Here is a 14818-nt window from a genome sequence, read left to right on the forward strand (position 1 = left end):
CTTTTATCGGGTCAGATTAAAAAAAAGATGAAATGATTGAATCCTCTGTGTATGTGTCATTAGCTGGAAGTAGTGGACAACCTCTCACCACAACAGCAAGTGGAAGTGATCCTGGATCCAGACAGTGGCGCTTTAGAGAACCAGACCCTGGTGGATGCTGTGTTTACAAGCTTGGTGAATTCCTCTGATGTTGGTGAAGCGCTCACTCAGTTTTTCCAGAATTTCACAGCCATCAGCCAGCAGGTATTTGCTTCACATCAACATTACAACATTTTTCCTCACAACTGTGGCCTCCAAAAGAGCCATAAAGCTTTAGCATCCAATTTGCTTTGACACATTAATACCAAGCCCTCGTATGTCTCAAAAAGACACATTTCTACCCTGTTCTTTGGCTGAATTGCTGCCATGATTTCCTCTGTGAAGCACCTGATGCACCAGAGAACAAAGATGTGCCAAATGCCATGATCTCCATTGTTTTGGCAGCAAGTTTGGGGTGGCAAAGGGTCCTGTTTTACAGCAACATTATTCTTTTTCTTTCAGGAAAACCTGACCTTAATCACAAACCCAGCTGTGAGAGTCACCATCTTGAATCGGACCTTGACAGCCTTGGCTCCTGAATTTGAAGACTTTCAACCTGAAGACTATCAGCTGTGGTTCCAGGTCTATTTGACCCCTGTATTGGCCAGCCTCCAGCCCGACAGCTTGCGTGTAATCCCTCGGAACATCACTTGTCAATCATATAACGAGATGTAAGTGATGACAGTAATCAAGCCAAAGCTTGCATATTTTAGGCTTGCATTATAGCAACCTTTGGCTCAATACAAGTCCTGCAAATTTCTTTTGTCTGCTTACAGACTGACTGGTTTGAAGGAAGGCTTGTACCTACTGCCACTGGACATTTCAGAGAACCTGAGATCAAGCATCGAGTCACTGAAGGAAATGTTCACACGTAAGTGGCCAATAATCACTATGCTGCCAGATTTTTTTAGGATAAGTCCAGTACCAATTCAGTGAGTCCAGCTGTACTGATGAGACAACTGTGTTTCATTTTTTTCCACAAAAATAGGTTGTGCAGTACCAGCGTCGTTCATGGTGAGTGTCTTTCTGTAGTTGTTTGACAGGGATCACGCTATCATCTCCTCATTTCGAAAATGTTCCTTCCTTTGGAAAATGTTGTTTCATCAGGAAACTGTAATGATCCAAATTTCTTTCCTCTGTACTAACAATTATGCTTTATTTTTCTCCAGTGCAAAATCACACCAGTCAATGGTAAGTCTGCCAAACACCAGAACACAACAGCTTTTTTTAAAGAAAATTGCAACTTGACAAGCAATAGTCTCAAACACAAACATTATCTTTTCACAGAGGACCTCATCTGTGCTGCACTCAATAGGTGGGTTTATTACTCTTTTTCCAGTGCTGAGGGTGGAAGTGCAAAGTTTCTTTCCACACTGGAATTGCAGTGAGAGTTATTTACATATATGACATTATTTTTTCTCAGATCACGACTTGATCAAACCTTGTCAAGTCTCGATTCTTCGGAATCTGTGTGCAACTTTACCATCCGTGAACATGCCTGTTCCTCGGTAAGACGGTTTGACGAAACCTGTCAATCCCAGAACTCTTGTTGTCCTTTTAAAGATTCCAGTCCAGAGACACATCTCCATGAGCCCTAACCAGTCTGTTGATGTTTTTCTTGTTAATTCTTTTCTCAAGGCTGCATCTCTCACTGCCATCAACATGGCCACACTGTTGAAATGCTCCCTGGAAAGCACCACGACTGATGTTGTGGGAGTGTGGAAACTTCTCCTACAAAAAGCTCCTGCATCTGCACTTGACCAGGCCCTCAAGATGTTTTCCACCATGGTACAGTCAGAACTATGCAAGCACACAATCCTGCTGATTTCCTCTGGTCAATCTTCTATTGACTCTTTTTTTTCTCCAATAAACAATTTGTAGCCCCCCAGCAACACCAATGACCAAACGCAGTCAACCATTCTTGAGGCTCTTGGAGAGGTGACAATCGCCAACTTCAGCCAAGCACAACTGGAGGACAACGATTTTGTCAGCAGGTGGTTCCAGATGAACCTCCGTCCATTCCTGACCTCTCCATCCACAAACTTCCTATTCTGTCTCAGCTCCAGAAACTTCAGCTGTTCAACGTACCACATTGTGTAAGAGCATTTCTTAGGCACGGCTCCAGTGTCAACCAAACAACAGAAACAATTGTCATTCTTATGGATTTTAAGATTTTAAAAGTCTTTTCTCTCAAATCTTAGCATTCAGGCATTCATCAGCCAAATTGCGTCCTTGGACACAGAACAACAAGAAGCGGTTGTCAGTCACTTCATCATACCGTTCCTTTCCAGAAACGACACATCAGGTGAATAAAGTCACTCAGGTTCAATTTGGAAAAATCCTCATACCATACTTGACTTATACTCTGATGACATATTTGCATTTCTTCATCTTGCAGATCCTGGCTGTGTCTTGTCAAGCACAAGCAGCCAACAGTGGCTCCAGACAAACTTTGGCAACTTCTCTCAATTTGGGGAGCTGCAGGTCTTTCAAACACTCAACCCAAACTTCACCAGTGTAAGTGGCAACTGCCGTCATGGCTTACCTGTCAAACTGGATTATTTCGCCAGTGTTTTTTCTCATTACTGACTTTATATCCCTTCCCTATTGTAGCTCGAAGTCCTGCAACTACTCACGCCTTCCCAGGTGGCAGATGTAGTCCTGAACTCAGTGGATCCCAATGATACAGCAATAATTGATACTGTCTTTGACCGGCTGGAAGAGGGCAACGCTCAGGAAAATGTGGAATTATTCTGCACACGTGTGACACAGAGTGACCTGGTAGGCTACTTCTGAAATTGGACAGGAATTGCAATCCTGCACTTATTAGTAGGGATTTCTTTACTCCCACACTTATCTCACCTTTTCAATCATTTGCAGGTGATATTGTAATAACGTCAAATGCTTTTATCCAAATATCATGCATGTGAATTTGCAGCATGGGAAATATGTGCTTTTGTATGTTAACAGGCACAAGACTTTTCACCTTCAGTGAGAGATAGAGTAATGAACAGGACATTCACCATCATCGGCCCCAGCTTCCCGAGTTTCAACGAGAGCCGCCTAATTCTTTGGTTCCGTGGGTTATTGGTGCCATTCCTTCCAAGTTTCACACCAGAGATGCTCAGAATCACAACCACAGGCATGAACTGCACCAACTACCAAGTCGTGTGAGTAACTTTTAAGGGATGAATCACACTTTTGTCAGACCAAATTGAAAAAAATGGATTCTTCATTGAGAATCAATGTTTTCTTCCAAACTCTGCAGTACCGTTGCGATAGGTGGTGCTGCCAGCCAGACTTCCTTGATGAGGCAACAACAAATCTTCGAGGTCCTGTTGGCCTACCTCAACAATGCTATCAATGTCATCAACACGCCAGGTAGGGTAAACATTTTAAACAGTAGCACCATACATGGCTTGAGTGGATATGTCACTGACAGGACAACTGGACAAGACAACCATGTATCTCATGTTCCATCCATCCATCCATCCATCAATCCATCCCTCCATATTCTATACCGCTGATCCTGTTCAGGGCCATGTTGCCAGTCTATCACAGGGCAAACATACAGAGACAGACAGCCACACACACTCATATTCACACTTAGTGGAATATAGGGTCTCCAAATAACCTCACGTGCATGTTTAGTGGACTGTGGGAGGAAACCGGAGTTCCCGGAAGAAACCCACGCACACTCAGGGACAACATGTATACTCTACACACGAAGGCCTCTGGCAGTATTTGAACCCGCAACCTTCTCGCTGTGCCCGTGCAAATTATGAAAAGATCCTTTCAAAAATTGGCGGTACTTGAATATCATCTTGGTGCCTCAGATTGCAGGGTGGGAATCGCCAATGATGCTGAGTGGCTTGCTGCAAACCTGGGTCCATTTTCAACATACGCATCATACTCTCAACTCCGAGTCTTCAACCTGTCTGTGGTAAGTCCTACTTAACTCCCAATCTTATGTCACAACTGCAGCACAACATGCCCAACCTGGACATTTGACACGAGGCCCTGCTTTTATCGGGTCAGATTAAAAAAAAGATGAAATGATTGAATCCTCTGTGTATGTGTCATTAGCTGGAAGTAGTGGACAACCTCTCACCACAACAGCAAGTGGAAGTGATCCTGGATCCAGACAGTGGCGCTTTAGAGAACCAGACCCTGGTGGATGCTGTGTTTACAAGCTTGGTGAATTCCTCTGATGTTGGTGAAGCGCTCACTCAGTTTTTCCAGAATTTCACAGCCATCAGCCAGCAGGTATTTGCTTCACATCAACATTACAACATTTTTCCTCACAACTGTGGCCTCCAAAAGAGCCATAAAGCTTTAGCATCCAATTTGCTTTGACACATTAATACCAAGCCCTCGTATGTCTCAAAAAGACACATTTCTACCCTGTTCTTTGGCTGAATTGCTGCCATGATTTCCTCTGTGAAGCACCTGATGCACCAGAGAACAAAGATGTGCCAAATGCCATGATCTCCATTGTTTTGGCAGCAAGTTTGGGGTGGCAAAGGGTCCTGTTTTACAGCAACATTATTCTTTTTCTTTCAGGAAAACCTGACCTTAATCACAAACCCAGCTGTGAGAGTCACCATCTTGAATCGGACCTTGACAGCCTTGGCTCCTGAATTTGAAGACTTTCAACCTGAAGACTATCAGCTGTGGTTCCAGGTCTATTTGACCCCTGTATTGGCCAGCCTCCAGCCCGACAGCTTGCGTGTAATCCCTCGGAACATCACTTGTCAATCATATAACGAGATGTAAGTGATGACAGTAATCAAGCCAAAGCTTGCATATTTTAGGCTTGCATTATAGCAACCTTTGGCTCAATACAAGTCCTGCAAATTTCTTTTGTCTGCTTACAGACTGACTGGTTTGAAGGAAGGCTTGTACCTACTGCCACTGGACATTTCAGAGAACCTGAGATCAAGCATCGAGTCACTGAAGGAAATGTTCACACGTAAGTGGCCAATAATCACTATGCTGCCAGATTTTTTTAGGATAAGTCCAGTACCAATTCAGTGAGTCCAGCTGTACTGATGAGACAACTGTGTTTCATTTTTTTCCACAAAAATAGGTTGTGCAGTACCAGCGTCGTTCATGGTGAGTGTCTTTCTGTAGTTGTTTGACAGGGATCACGCTATCATCTCCTCATTTCGAAAATGTTCCTTCCTTTGGAAAATGTTGTTTCATCAGGAAACTGTAATGATCCAAATTTCTTTCCTCTGTACTAACAATTATGCTTTATTTTTCTCCAGTGCAAAATCACACCAGTCAATGGTAAGTCTGCAAAACACCAGAACACAACAGCTTTTTTTAAAGAAAATTGCAATTTGACAAGCAATAGTCTCAAACACAAACATTATCTTTTCACAGAGGACCTCATCTGTGCTGCACTCAATAGGTGGGTTTATTACTCTTTTTCCAGTGCTGAGGGTGGAAGTGCAAAGTTTCTTTCCACACTGGAATTGCAGTGAGAGTTATTTACATATATGACATTATTTTTTCTCAGATCACGACTTGATCAAACCTTGTCAAGTCTCGATTCTTCGGAATCTGTGTGCAACTTTACCATCCGTGAACATGCCTGTTCCTCGGTAAGACGGTTTGACGAAACCTGTCAATCCCAGAACTCTTGTTGTCCTTTTAAAGATTCCAGTCCAGAGACACATCTCCATGAGCCCTAACCAGTCTGTTGATGTTTTTCTTGTTAATTCTTTTCTCAAGGCTGCATCTCTCACTGCCATCAACATGGCCACACTGTTGAAATGCTCCCTGGAAAGCACCACGACTGATGTTGTGGGAGTGTGGAAACTTCTCCTACAAAAAGCTCCTGCATCTGCACTTGACCAGGCCCTCAAGATGTTTTCCACCATGGTACAGTCAGAACTATGCAAGCACACAATCCTGCTGATTTCCTCTGGTCAATCTTCTATTGACTCTTTTTTTTCTCCAATAAACAATTTGTAGCCCCCCAGCAACACCAATGACCAAACGCAGTCAACCATTCTTGAGGCTCTTGGAGAGGTGACAATCGCCAACTTCAGCCAAGCACAACTGGAGGACAACGATTTTGTCAGCAGGTGGTTCCAGATGAACCTCCGTCCATTCCTGACCTCTCCATCCACAAACTTCCTATTCTGTCTCAGCTCCAGAAACTTCAGCTGTTCAACGTACCACATTGTGTAAGAGCATTTCTTAGGCACGGCTCCAGTGTCAACCAAACAACAGAAACAATTGTCATTCTTATGGATTTTAAGATTTTAAAAGTCTTTTCTCTCAAATCTTAGCATTCAGGCATTCATCAGCCAAATTGCGTCCTTGGACACAGAACAACAAGAAGCGGTTGTCAGTCACTTCATCATACCGTTCCTTTCCAGAAACGACACATCAGGTGAATAAAGTCACTCAGGTTCAATTTGGAAAAATCCTCATACCATACTTGACTTATACTCTGATGACATATTTGCATTTCTTCATCTTGCAGATCCTGGCTGTGTCTTGTCAAGCACAAGCAGCCAACAGTGGCTCCAGACAAACTTTGGCAACTTCTCTCAATTTGGGGAGCTGCAGGTCTTTCAAACACTCAACCCAAACTTCACCAGTGTAAGTGGCAACTGCCGTCATGGCTTACCTGTCAAACTGGATTATTTCGCCAGTGTTTTTTCTCATTACTGACTTTATATCCCTTCCCTATTGTAGCTCGAAGTCCTGCAACTACTCACGCCTTCCCAGGTGGCAGATGTAGTCCTGAACTCAGTGGATCCCAATGATACAGCAATAATTGATACTGTCTTTGACCGGCTGGAAGAGGGCAACGCTCAGGAAAATGTGGAATTATTCTGCACACGTGTGACACAGAGTGACCTGGTAGGCTACTTCTGAAATTGGACAGGAATTGCAATCCTGCACTTATTAGTAGGGATTTCTTTACTCCCACACTTATCTCACCTTTTCAATCATTTGCAGGTGATATTGTAATAACGTCAAATGCTTTTATCCAAATATCATGCATGTGAATTTGCAGCATGGGAAATATGTGCTTTTGTATGTTAACAGGCACAAGACTTTTCACCTTCAGTGAGAGATAGAGTAATGAACAGGACATTCACCATCATCGGCCCCAGCTTCCCGAGTTTCAACGAGAGCCGCCTAATTCTTTGGTTCCGTGGGTTATTGGTGCCATTCCTTCCAAGTTTCACACCAGAGATGCTCAGAATCACAACCACAGGCATGAACTGCACCAACTACCAAGTCGTGTGAGTAACTTTTAAGGGATGAATCACACTTTTGTCAGACCAAATTGAAAAAAATGGATTCTTCATTGAGAATCAATGTTTTCTTCCAAACTCTGCAGTACCGTTGCGATAGGTGGTGCTGCCAGCCAGACTTCCTTGATGAGGCAACAACAAATCTTCGAGGTCCTGTTGGCCTACCTCAACAATGCTATCAATGTCATCAACACGCCAGGTAGGGTAAACATTTTAAACAGTAGCACCATACATGGCTTGAGTGGATATGTCACTGACAGGACAACTGGACAAGACAACCATGTATCTCATGTTCCATCCATCCATCCATCCATCAATCCATCCCTCCATATTCTATACCGCTGATCCTGTTCAGGGCCATGTTGCCAGTCTATCACAGGGCAAACATACAGAGACAGACAGCCACACACACTCATATTCACACTTAGTGGAATATAGGGTCTCCAAATAACCTCACGTGCATGTTTAGTGGACTGTGGGAGGAAACCGGAGTTCCCGGAAGAAACCCACGCACACTCAGGGACAACATGTATACTCTACACACGAAGGCCTCTGGCAGTATTTGAACCCGCAACCTTCTCGCTGTGCCCGTGCAAATTATGAAAAGATCCTTTCAAAAATTGGCGGTACTTGAATATCATCTTGGTGCCTCAGATTGCAGGGTGGGAATCGCCAATGATGCTGAGTGGCTTGCTGCAAACCTGGGTCCATTTTCAACATACGCATCATACTCTCAACTCCGAGTCTTCAACCTGTCTGTGGTAAGTCCTACTTAACTCCCAATCTTATGTCACAACTGCAGCACAACATGCCCAACCTGGACATTTGACACGAGGCCCTGCTTTTATCGGGTCAGATTAAAAAAAAGATGAAATGATTGAATCCTCTGTGTATGTGTCATTAGCTGGAAGTAGTGGACAACCTCTCACCACAACAGCAAGTGGAAGTGATCCTGGATCCAGACAGTGGCGCTTTAGAGAACCAGACCCTGGTGGATGCTGTGTTTACAAGCTTGGTGAATTCCTCTGATGTTGGTGAAGCGCTCACTCAGTTTTTCCAGAATTTCACAGCCATCAGCCAGCAGGTATTTGCTTCACATCAACATTACAACATTTTTCCTCACAACTGTGGCCTCCAAAAGAGCCATAAAGCTTTAGCATCCAATTTGCTTTGACACATTAATACCAAGCCCTCGTATGTCTCAAAAAGACACATTTCTACCCTGTTCTTTGGCTGAATTGCTGCCATGATTTCCTCTGTGAAGCACCTGATGCACCAGAGAACAAAGATGTGCCAAATGCCATGATCTCCATTGTTTTGGCAGCAAGTTTGGGGTGGCAAAGGGTCCTGTTTTACAGCAACATTATTCTTTTTCTTTCAGGAAAACCTGACCTTAATCACAAACCCAGCTGTGAGAGTCACCATCTTGAATCGGACCTTGACAGCCTTGGCTCCTGAATTTGAAGACTTTCAACCTGAAGACTATCAGCTGTGGTTCCAGGTCTATTTGACCCCTGTATTGGCCAGCCTCCAGCCCGACAGCTTGCGTGTAATCCCTCGGAACATCACTTGTCAATCATATAACGAGATGTAAGTGATGACAGTAATCAAGCCAAAGCTTGCATATTTTAGGCTTGCATTATAGCAACCTTTGGCTCAATACAAGTCCTGCAAATTTCTTTTGTCTGCTTACAGACTGACTGGTTTGAAGGAAGGCTTGTACCTACTGCCACTGGACATTTCAGAGAACCTGAGATCAAGCATCGAGTCACTGAAGGAAATGTTCACACGTAAGTGGCCAATAATCACTATGCTGCCAGATTTTTTTAGGATAAGTCCAGTACCAATTCAGTGAGTCCAGCTGTACTGATGAGACAACTGTGTTTCATTTTTTTCCACAAAAATAGGTTGTGCAGTACCAGCGTCGTTCATGGTGAGTGTCTTTCTGTAGTTGTTTGACAGGGATCACGCTATCATCTCCTCATTTCGAAAATGTTCCTTCCTTTGGAAAATGTTGTTTCATCAGGAAACTGTAATGATCCAAATTTCTTTCCTCTGTACTAACAATTATGCTTTATTTTTCTCCAGTGCAAAATCACACCAGTCAATGGTAAGTCTGCCAAACACCAGAACACAACAGCTTTTTTTAAAGAAAATTGCAACTTGACAAGCAATAGTCTCAAACACAAACATTATCTTTTCACAGAGGACCTCATCTGTGCTGCACTCAATAGGTGGGTTTATTACTCTTTTTCCAGTGCTGAGGGTGGAAGTGCAAAGTTTCTTTCCACACTGGAATTGCAGTGAGAGTTATTTACATATATGACATTATTTTTTCTCAGATCACGACTTGATCAAACCTTGTCAAGTCTCGATTCTTCGGAATCTGTGTGCAACTTTACCATCCGTGAACATGCCTGTTCCTCGGTAAGACGGTTTGACGAAACCTGTCAATCCCAGAACTCTTGTTGTCCTTTTAAAGATTCCAGTCCAGAGACACATCTCCATGAGCCCTAACCAGTCTGTTGATGTTTTTCTTGTTAATTCTTTTCTCAAGGCTGCATCTCTCACTGCCATCAACATGGCCACACTGTTGAAATGCTCCCTGGAAAGCACCACGACTGATGTTGTGGGAGTGTGGAAACTTCTCCTACAAAAAGCTCCTGCATCTGCACTTGACCAGGCCCTCAAGATGTTTTCCACCATGGTACAGTCAGAACTATGCAAGCACACAATCCTGCTGATTTCCTCTGGTCAATCTTCTATTGACTCTTTTTTTTCTCCAATAAACAATTTGTAGCCCCCCAGCAACACCAATGACCAAACGCAGTCAACCATTCTTGAGGCTCTTGGAGAGGTGACAATCGCCAACTTCAGCCAAGCACAACTGGAGGACAACGATTTTGTCAGCAGGTGGTTCCAGATGAACCTCCGTCCATTCCTGACCTCTCCATCCACAAACTTCCTATTCTGTCTCAGCTCCAGAAACTTCAGCTGTTCAACGTACCACATTGTGTAAGAGCATTTCTTAGGCACGGCTCCAGTGTCAACCAAACAACAGAAACAATTGTCATTCTTATGGATTTTAAGATTTTAAAAGTCTTTTCTCTCAAATCTTAGCATTCAGGCATTCATCAGCCAAATTGCGTCCTTGGACACAGAACAACAAGAAGCGGTTGTCAGTCACTTCATCATACCGTTCCTTTCCAGAAACGACACATCAGGTGAATAAAGTCACTCAGGTTCAATTTGGAAAAATCCTCATACCATACTTGACTTATACTCTGATGACATATTTGCATTTCTTCATCTTGCAGATCCTGGCTGTGTCTTGTCAAGCACAAGCAGCCAACAGTGGCTCCAGACAAACTTTGGCAACTTCTCTCAATTTGGGGAGCTGCAGGTCTTTCAAACACTCAACCCAAACTTCACCAGTGTAAGTGGCAACTGCCGTCATGGCTTACCTGTCAAACTGGATTATTTCGCCAGTGTTTTTTCTCATTACTGACTTTATATCCCTTCCCTATTGTAGCTCGAAGTCCTGCAACTACTCACGCCTTCCCAGGTGGCAGATGTAGTCCTGAACTCAGTGGATCCCAATGATACAGCAATAATTGATACTGTCTTTGACCGGCTGGAAGAGGGCAACGCTCAGGAAAATGTGGAATTATTCTGCACACGTGTGACACAGAGTGACCTGGTAGGCTACTTCTGAAATTGGACAGGAATTGCAATCCTGCACTTATTAGTAGGGATTTCTTTACTCCCACACTTATCTCACCTTTTCAATCATTTGCAGGTGATATTGTAATAACGTCAAATGCTTTTATCCAAATATCATGCATGTGAATTTGCAGCATGGGAAATATGTGCTTTTGTATGTTAACAGGCACAAGACTTTTCACCTTCAGTGAGAGATAGAGTAATGAACAGGACATTCACCATCATCGGCCCCAGCTTCCCGAGTTTCAACGAGAGCCGCCTAATTCTTTGGTTCCGTGGGTTATTGGTGCCATTCCTTCCAAGTTTCACACCAGAGATGCTCAGAATCACAACCACAGGCATGAACTGCACCAACTACCAAGTCGTGTGAGTAACTTTTAAGGGATGAATCACACTTTTGTCAGACCAAATTGAAAAAAATGGATTCTTCATTGAGAATCAATGTTTTCTTCCAAACTCTGCAGTACCGTTGCGATAGGTGGTGCTGCCAGCCAGACTTCCTTGATGAGGCAACAACAAATCTTCGAGGTCCTGTTGGCCTACCTCAACAATGCTATCAATGTCATCAACACGCCAGGTAGGGTAAACATTTTAAACAGTAGCACCATACATGGCTTGAGTGGATATGTCACTGACAGGACAACTGGACAAGACAACCATGTATCTCATGTTCCATCCATCCATCCATCCATCAATCCATCCCTCCATATTCTATACCGCTGATCCTGTTCAGGGCCATGTTGCCAGTCTATCACAGGGCAAACATACAGAGACAGACAGCCACACACACTCATATTCACACTTAGTGGAATATAGGGTCTCCAAATAACCTCACGTGCATGTTTAGTGGACTGTGGGAGGAAACCGGAGTTCCCGGAAGAAACCCACGCACACTCAGGGACAACATGTATATTCTACACACGAAGGCCTCTGGCAGTATTTGAACCCGCAACCTTCTCGCTGTGCCCGTGCAAATTATGAAAAGATCCTTTCAAAAATTGGCGGTACTTAAATATCATCTTGGTGCCTCAGATTGCAGGGTGGGAATCGCCAATGATGCTGAGTGGCTTGCTGCAAACCTGGGTCCATTTTCAACATACGCATCATACTCTCAACTCCGAGTCTTCAACCTGTCTGTGGTAAGTCCTACTTAACTCCCAATCTTATGTCACAACTGCAGCACAACATGCCCAACCTGGACATTTGACACGAGGCCCTGCTTTTATCGGGTCAGATTAAAAAAAAGATGAAATGATTGAATCCTCTGTGTATGTGTCATTAGCTGGAAGTAGTGGACAACCTCTCACCACAACAGCAAGTGGAAGTGATCCTGGATCCAGACAGTGGCGCTTTAGAGAACCAGACCCTGGTGGATGCTGTGTTTACAAGCTTGGTGAATTCCTCTGATGTTGGTGAAGCGCTCACTCAGTTTTTCCAGAATTTCACAGCCATCAGCCAGCAGGTATTTGCTTCACATCAACATTACAACATTTTTCCTCACAACTGTGGCCTCCAAAAGAGCCATAAAGCTTTAGCATCCAATTTGCTTTGACACATTAATACCAAGCCCTCGTATGTCTCAAAAAGACACATTTCTACCCTGTTCTTTGGCTGAATTGCTGCCATGATTTCCTCTGTGAAGCACCTGATGCACCAGAGAACAAAGATGTGCCAAATGCCATGATCTCCATTGTTTTGGCAGCAAGGTTGTGGTGGCAAAGGGTCCTGTTTTACAGCAACATTATTCTTTTTCTTTCAGGAAAACCTGACCTTAATCACAAACCCAGCTGTGAGAGTCACCATCTTGAATCGGACCTTGACAGCCTTGGCTCCTGAATTTGAAGACTTTCAACCTGAAGACTATCAGCTGTGGTTCCAGGTCTATTTGACCCCTGTATTGGCCAGCCTCCAGCCCGACAGCTTGCGTGTAATCCCTCGGAACATCACTTGTCAATCATATAACGAGATGTAAGTGATGACAGTAATCAAGCCAAAGCTTGCATATTTTAGGCTTGCATTATAGCAACCTTTGGCTCAATACAAGTCCTGCAAATTTCTTTTGTCTGCTTACAGACTGACTGGTTTGAAGGAAGGCTTGTACCTACTGCCACTGGACATTTCAGAGAACCTGAGATCAAGCATCGAGTCACTGAAGGAAATGTTCACACGTAAGTGGCCAATAATCACTATGCTGCCAGATTTTTTTAGGATAAGTCCAGTACCAATTCAGTGAGTCCAGCTGTACTGATGAGACAACTGTGTTTCATTTTTTTCCACAAAAATAGGTTGTGCAGTACCAGCGTCGTTCATGGTGAGTGTCTTTCTGTAGTTGTTTGACAGGGATCACGCTATCATCTCCTCATTTCGAAAATGTTCCTTCCTTTGGAAAATGTTGTTTCATCAGGAAACTGTAATGATCCAAATTTCTTTCCTCTGTACTAACAATTATGCTTTATTTTTCTCCAGTGCAAAATCACACCAGTCAATGGTAAGTCTGCCAAACACCAGAACACAACAGCTTTTTTTAAAGAAAATTGCAACTTGACAAGCAATAGTCTCAAACACAAACATTATCTTTTCACAGAGGACCTCATCTGTGCTGCACTCAATAGGTGGGTTTATTACTCTTTTTCCAGTGCTGAGGGTGGAAGTGCAAAGTTTCTTTCCACACTGGAATTGCAGTGAGAGTTATTTACATATATGACATTATTTTTTCTCAGATCACGACTTGATCAAACCTTGTCAAGTCTCGATTCTTCGGAATCTGTGTGCAACTTTACCATCCGTGAACATGCCTGTTCCTCGGTAAGACGGTTTGACGAAACCTGTCAATCCCAGAACTCTTGTTGTCCTTTTAAAGATTCCAGTCCAGAGACACATCTCCATGAGCCCTAACCAGTCTGTTGATGTTTTTCTTGTTAATTCTTTTCTCAAGGCTGCATCTCTCACTGCCATCAACATGGCCACACTGTTGAAATGCTCCCTGGAAAGCACCACGACTGATGTTGTGGGAGTGTGGAAACTTCTCCTACAAAAAGCTCCTGCATCTGCACTTGACCAGGCCCTCAAGATGTTTTCCACCATGGTACAGTCAGAACTATGCAAGCACACAATCCTGCTGATTTCCTCTGGTCAATCTTCTATTGACTCTTTTTTTTCTCCAATAAACAATTTGTAGCCCCCCAGCAACACCAATGACCAAACGCAGTCAACCATTCTTGAGGCTCTTGGAGAGGTGACAATCGCCAACTTCAGCCAAGCACAACTGGAGGACAACGATTTTGTCAGCAGGTGGTTCCAGATGAACCTCCGTCCATTCCTGACCTCTCCATCCACAAACTTCCTATTCTGTCTCAGCTCCAGAAACTTCAGCTGTTCAACGTACCACATTGTGTAAGAGCATTTCTTAGGCACGGCTCCAGTGTCAACCAAACAACAGAAACAATTGTCATTCTTATGGATTTTAAGATTTTAAAAGTCTTTTCTCTCAAATCTTAGCATTCAGGCATTCATCAGCCAAATTGCGTCCTTGGACACAGAACAACAAGAAGCGGTTGTCAGTCACTTCATCATACCGTTCCTTTCCAGAAACGACACATCAGGTGAATAAAGTCACTCAGGTTCAATTTGGAAAAATCCTCATACCATACTTGACTTATACTCTGATGACATATTTGCATTTCTTCATCTTGCAGATCCTGGCTGTGTCTTGTCAAGCACAAGCAGCCAACAGT

General features: G+C 43.5%; 1 protein-coding gene across 1 annotated transcript in view; it reads left to right on the top strand.

Moving 5' to 3' along the window:
• Positions 1-14818, top strand: part of LOC308119688 (uncharacterized protein) — a gene marked incomplete at its 5' end in the record, with an annotated part of 100636 nt that overhangs the window by 29546 nt on the left and 56272 nt on the right. The window contains 37 exons of the mRNA XM_080479837.1: positions 64-243; positions 1717-1866; positions 1960-2064; positions 2692-2859; positions 3049-3248; positions 3347-3459; positions 3915-4021; positions 4165-4344; positions 4642-4850; positions 4956-5050; positions 5168-5193; positions 5349-5370; positions 5467-5494; positions 5603-5687; positions 5818-5967; positions 6061-6173; positions 7448-7560; positions 8016-8122; positions 8266-8445; positions 8743-8951; positions 9057-9151; positions 9269-9294; positions 9919-10068; positions 10162-10266; positions 10894-11061; positions 11251-11450; positions 11549-11661; positions 12117-12223; positions 12367-12546; positions 12844-13052; positions 13158-13252; positions 13370-13395; positions 13551-13572; positions 13669-13696; positions 13805-13889; positions 14020-14169; positions 14263-14367. Coding sequence (XP_080335963.1) covers positions 64-243; positions 1717-1866; positions 1960-2064; positions 2692-2859; positions 3049-3248; positions 3347-3459; positions 3915-4021; positions 4165-4344; positions 4642-4850; positions 4956-5050; positions 5168-5193; positions 5349-5370; positions 5467-5494; positions 5603-5687; positions 5818-5967; positions 6061-6173; positions 7448-7560; positions 8016-8122; positions 8266-8445; positions 8743-8951; positions 9057-9151; positions 9269-9294; positions 9919-10068; positions 10162-10266; positions 10894-11061; positions 11251-11450; positions 11549-11661; positions 12117-12223; positions 12367-12546; positions 12844-13052; positions 13158-13252; positions 13370-13395; positions 13551-13572; positions 13669-13696; positions 13805-13889; positions 14020-14169; positions 14263-14367 — 4404 coding nt within the window. The remainder of the gene's footprint in view (positions 1-63; positions 244-1716; positions 1867-1959; positions 2065-2691; positions 2860-3048; positions 3249-3346; positions 3460-3914; positions 4022-4164; positions 4345-4641; positions 4851-4955; positions 5051-5167; positions 5194-5348; positions 5371-5466; positions 5495-5602; positions 5688-5817; positions 5968-6060; positions 6174-7447; positions 7561-8015; positions 8123-8265; positions 8446-8742; positions 8952-9056; positions 9152-9268; positions 9295-9918; positions 10069-10161; positions 10267-10893; positions 11062-11250; positions 11451-11548; positions 11662-12116; positions 12224-12366; positions 12547-12843; positions 13053-13157; positions 13253-13369; positions 13396-13550; positions 13573-13668; positions 13697-13804; positions 13890-14019; positions 14170-14262; positions 14368-14818) is intronic.

This window comes from Lipophrys pholis (genome assembly GCF_963383615.2).
Source record: "Lipophrys pholis genome assembly, chromosome: 14".
Taxonomy (NCBI): Eukaryota; Metazoa; Chordata; class Actinopteri; order Blenniiformes; family Blenniidae; genus Lipophrys; species Lipophrys pholis.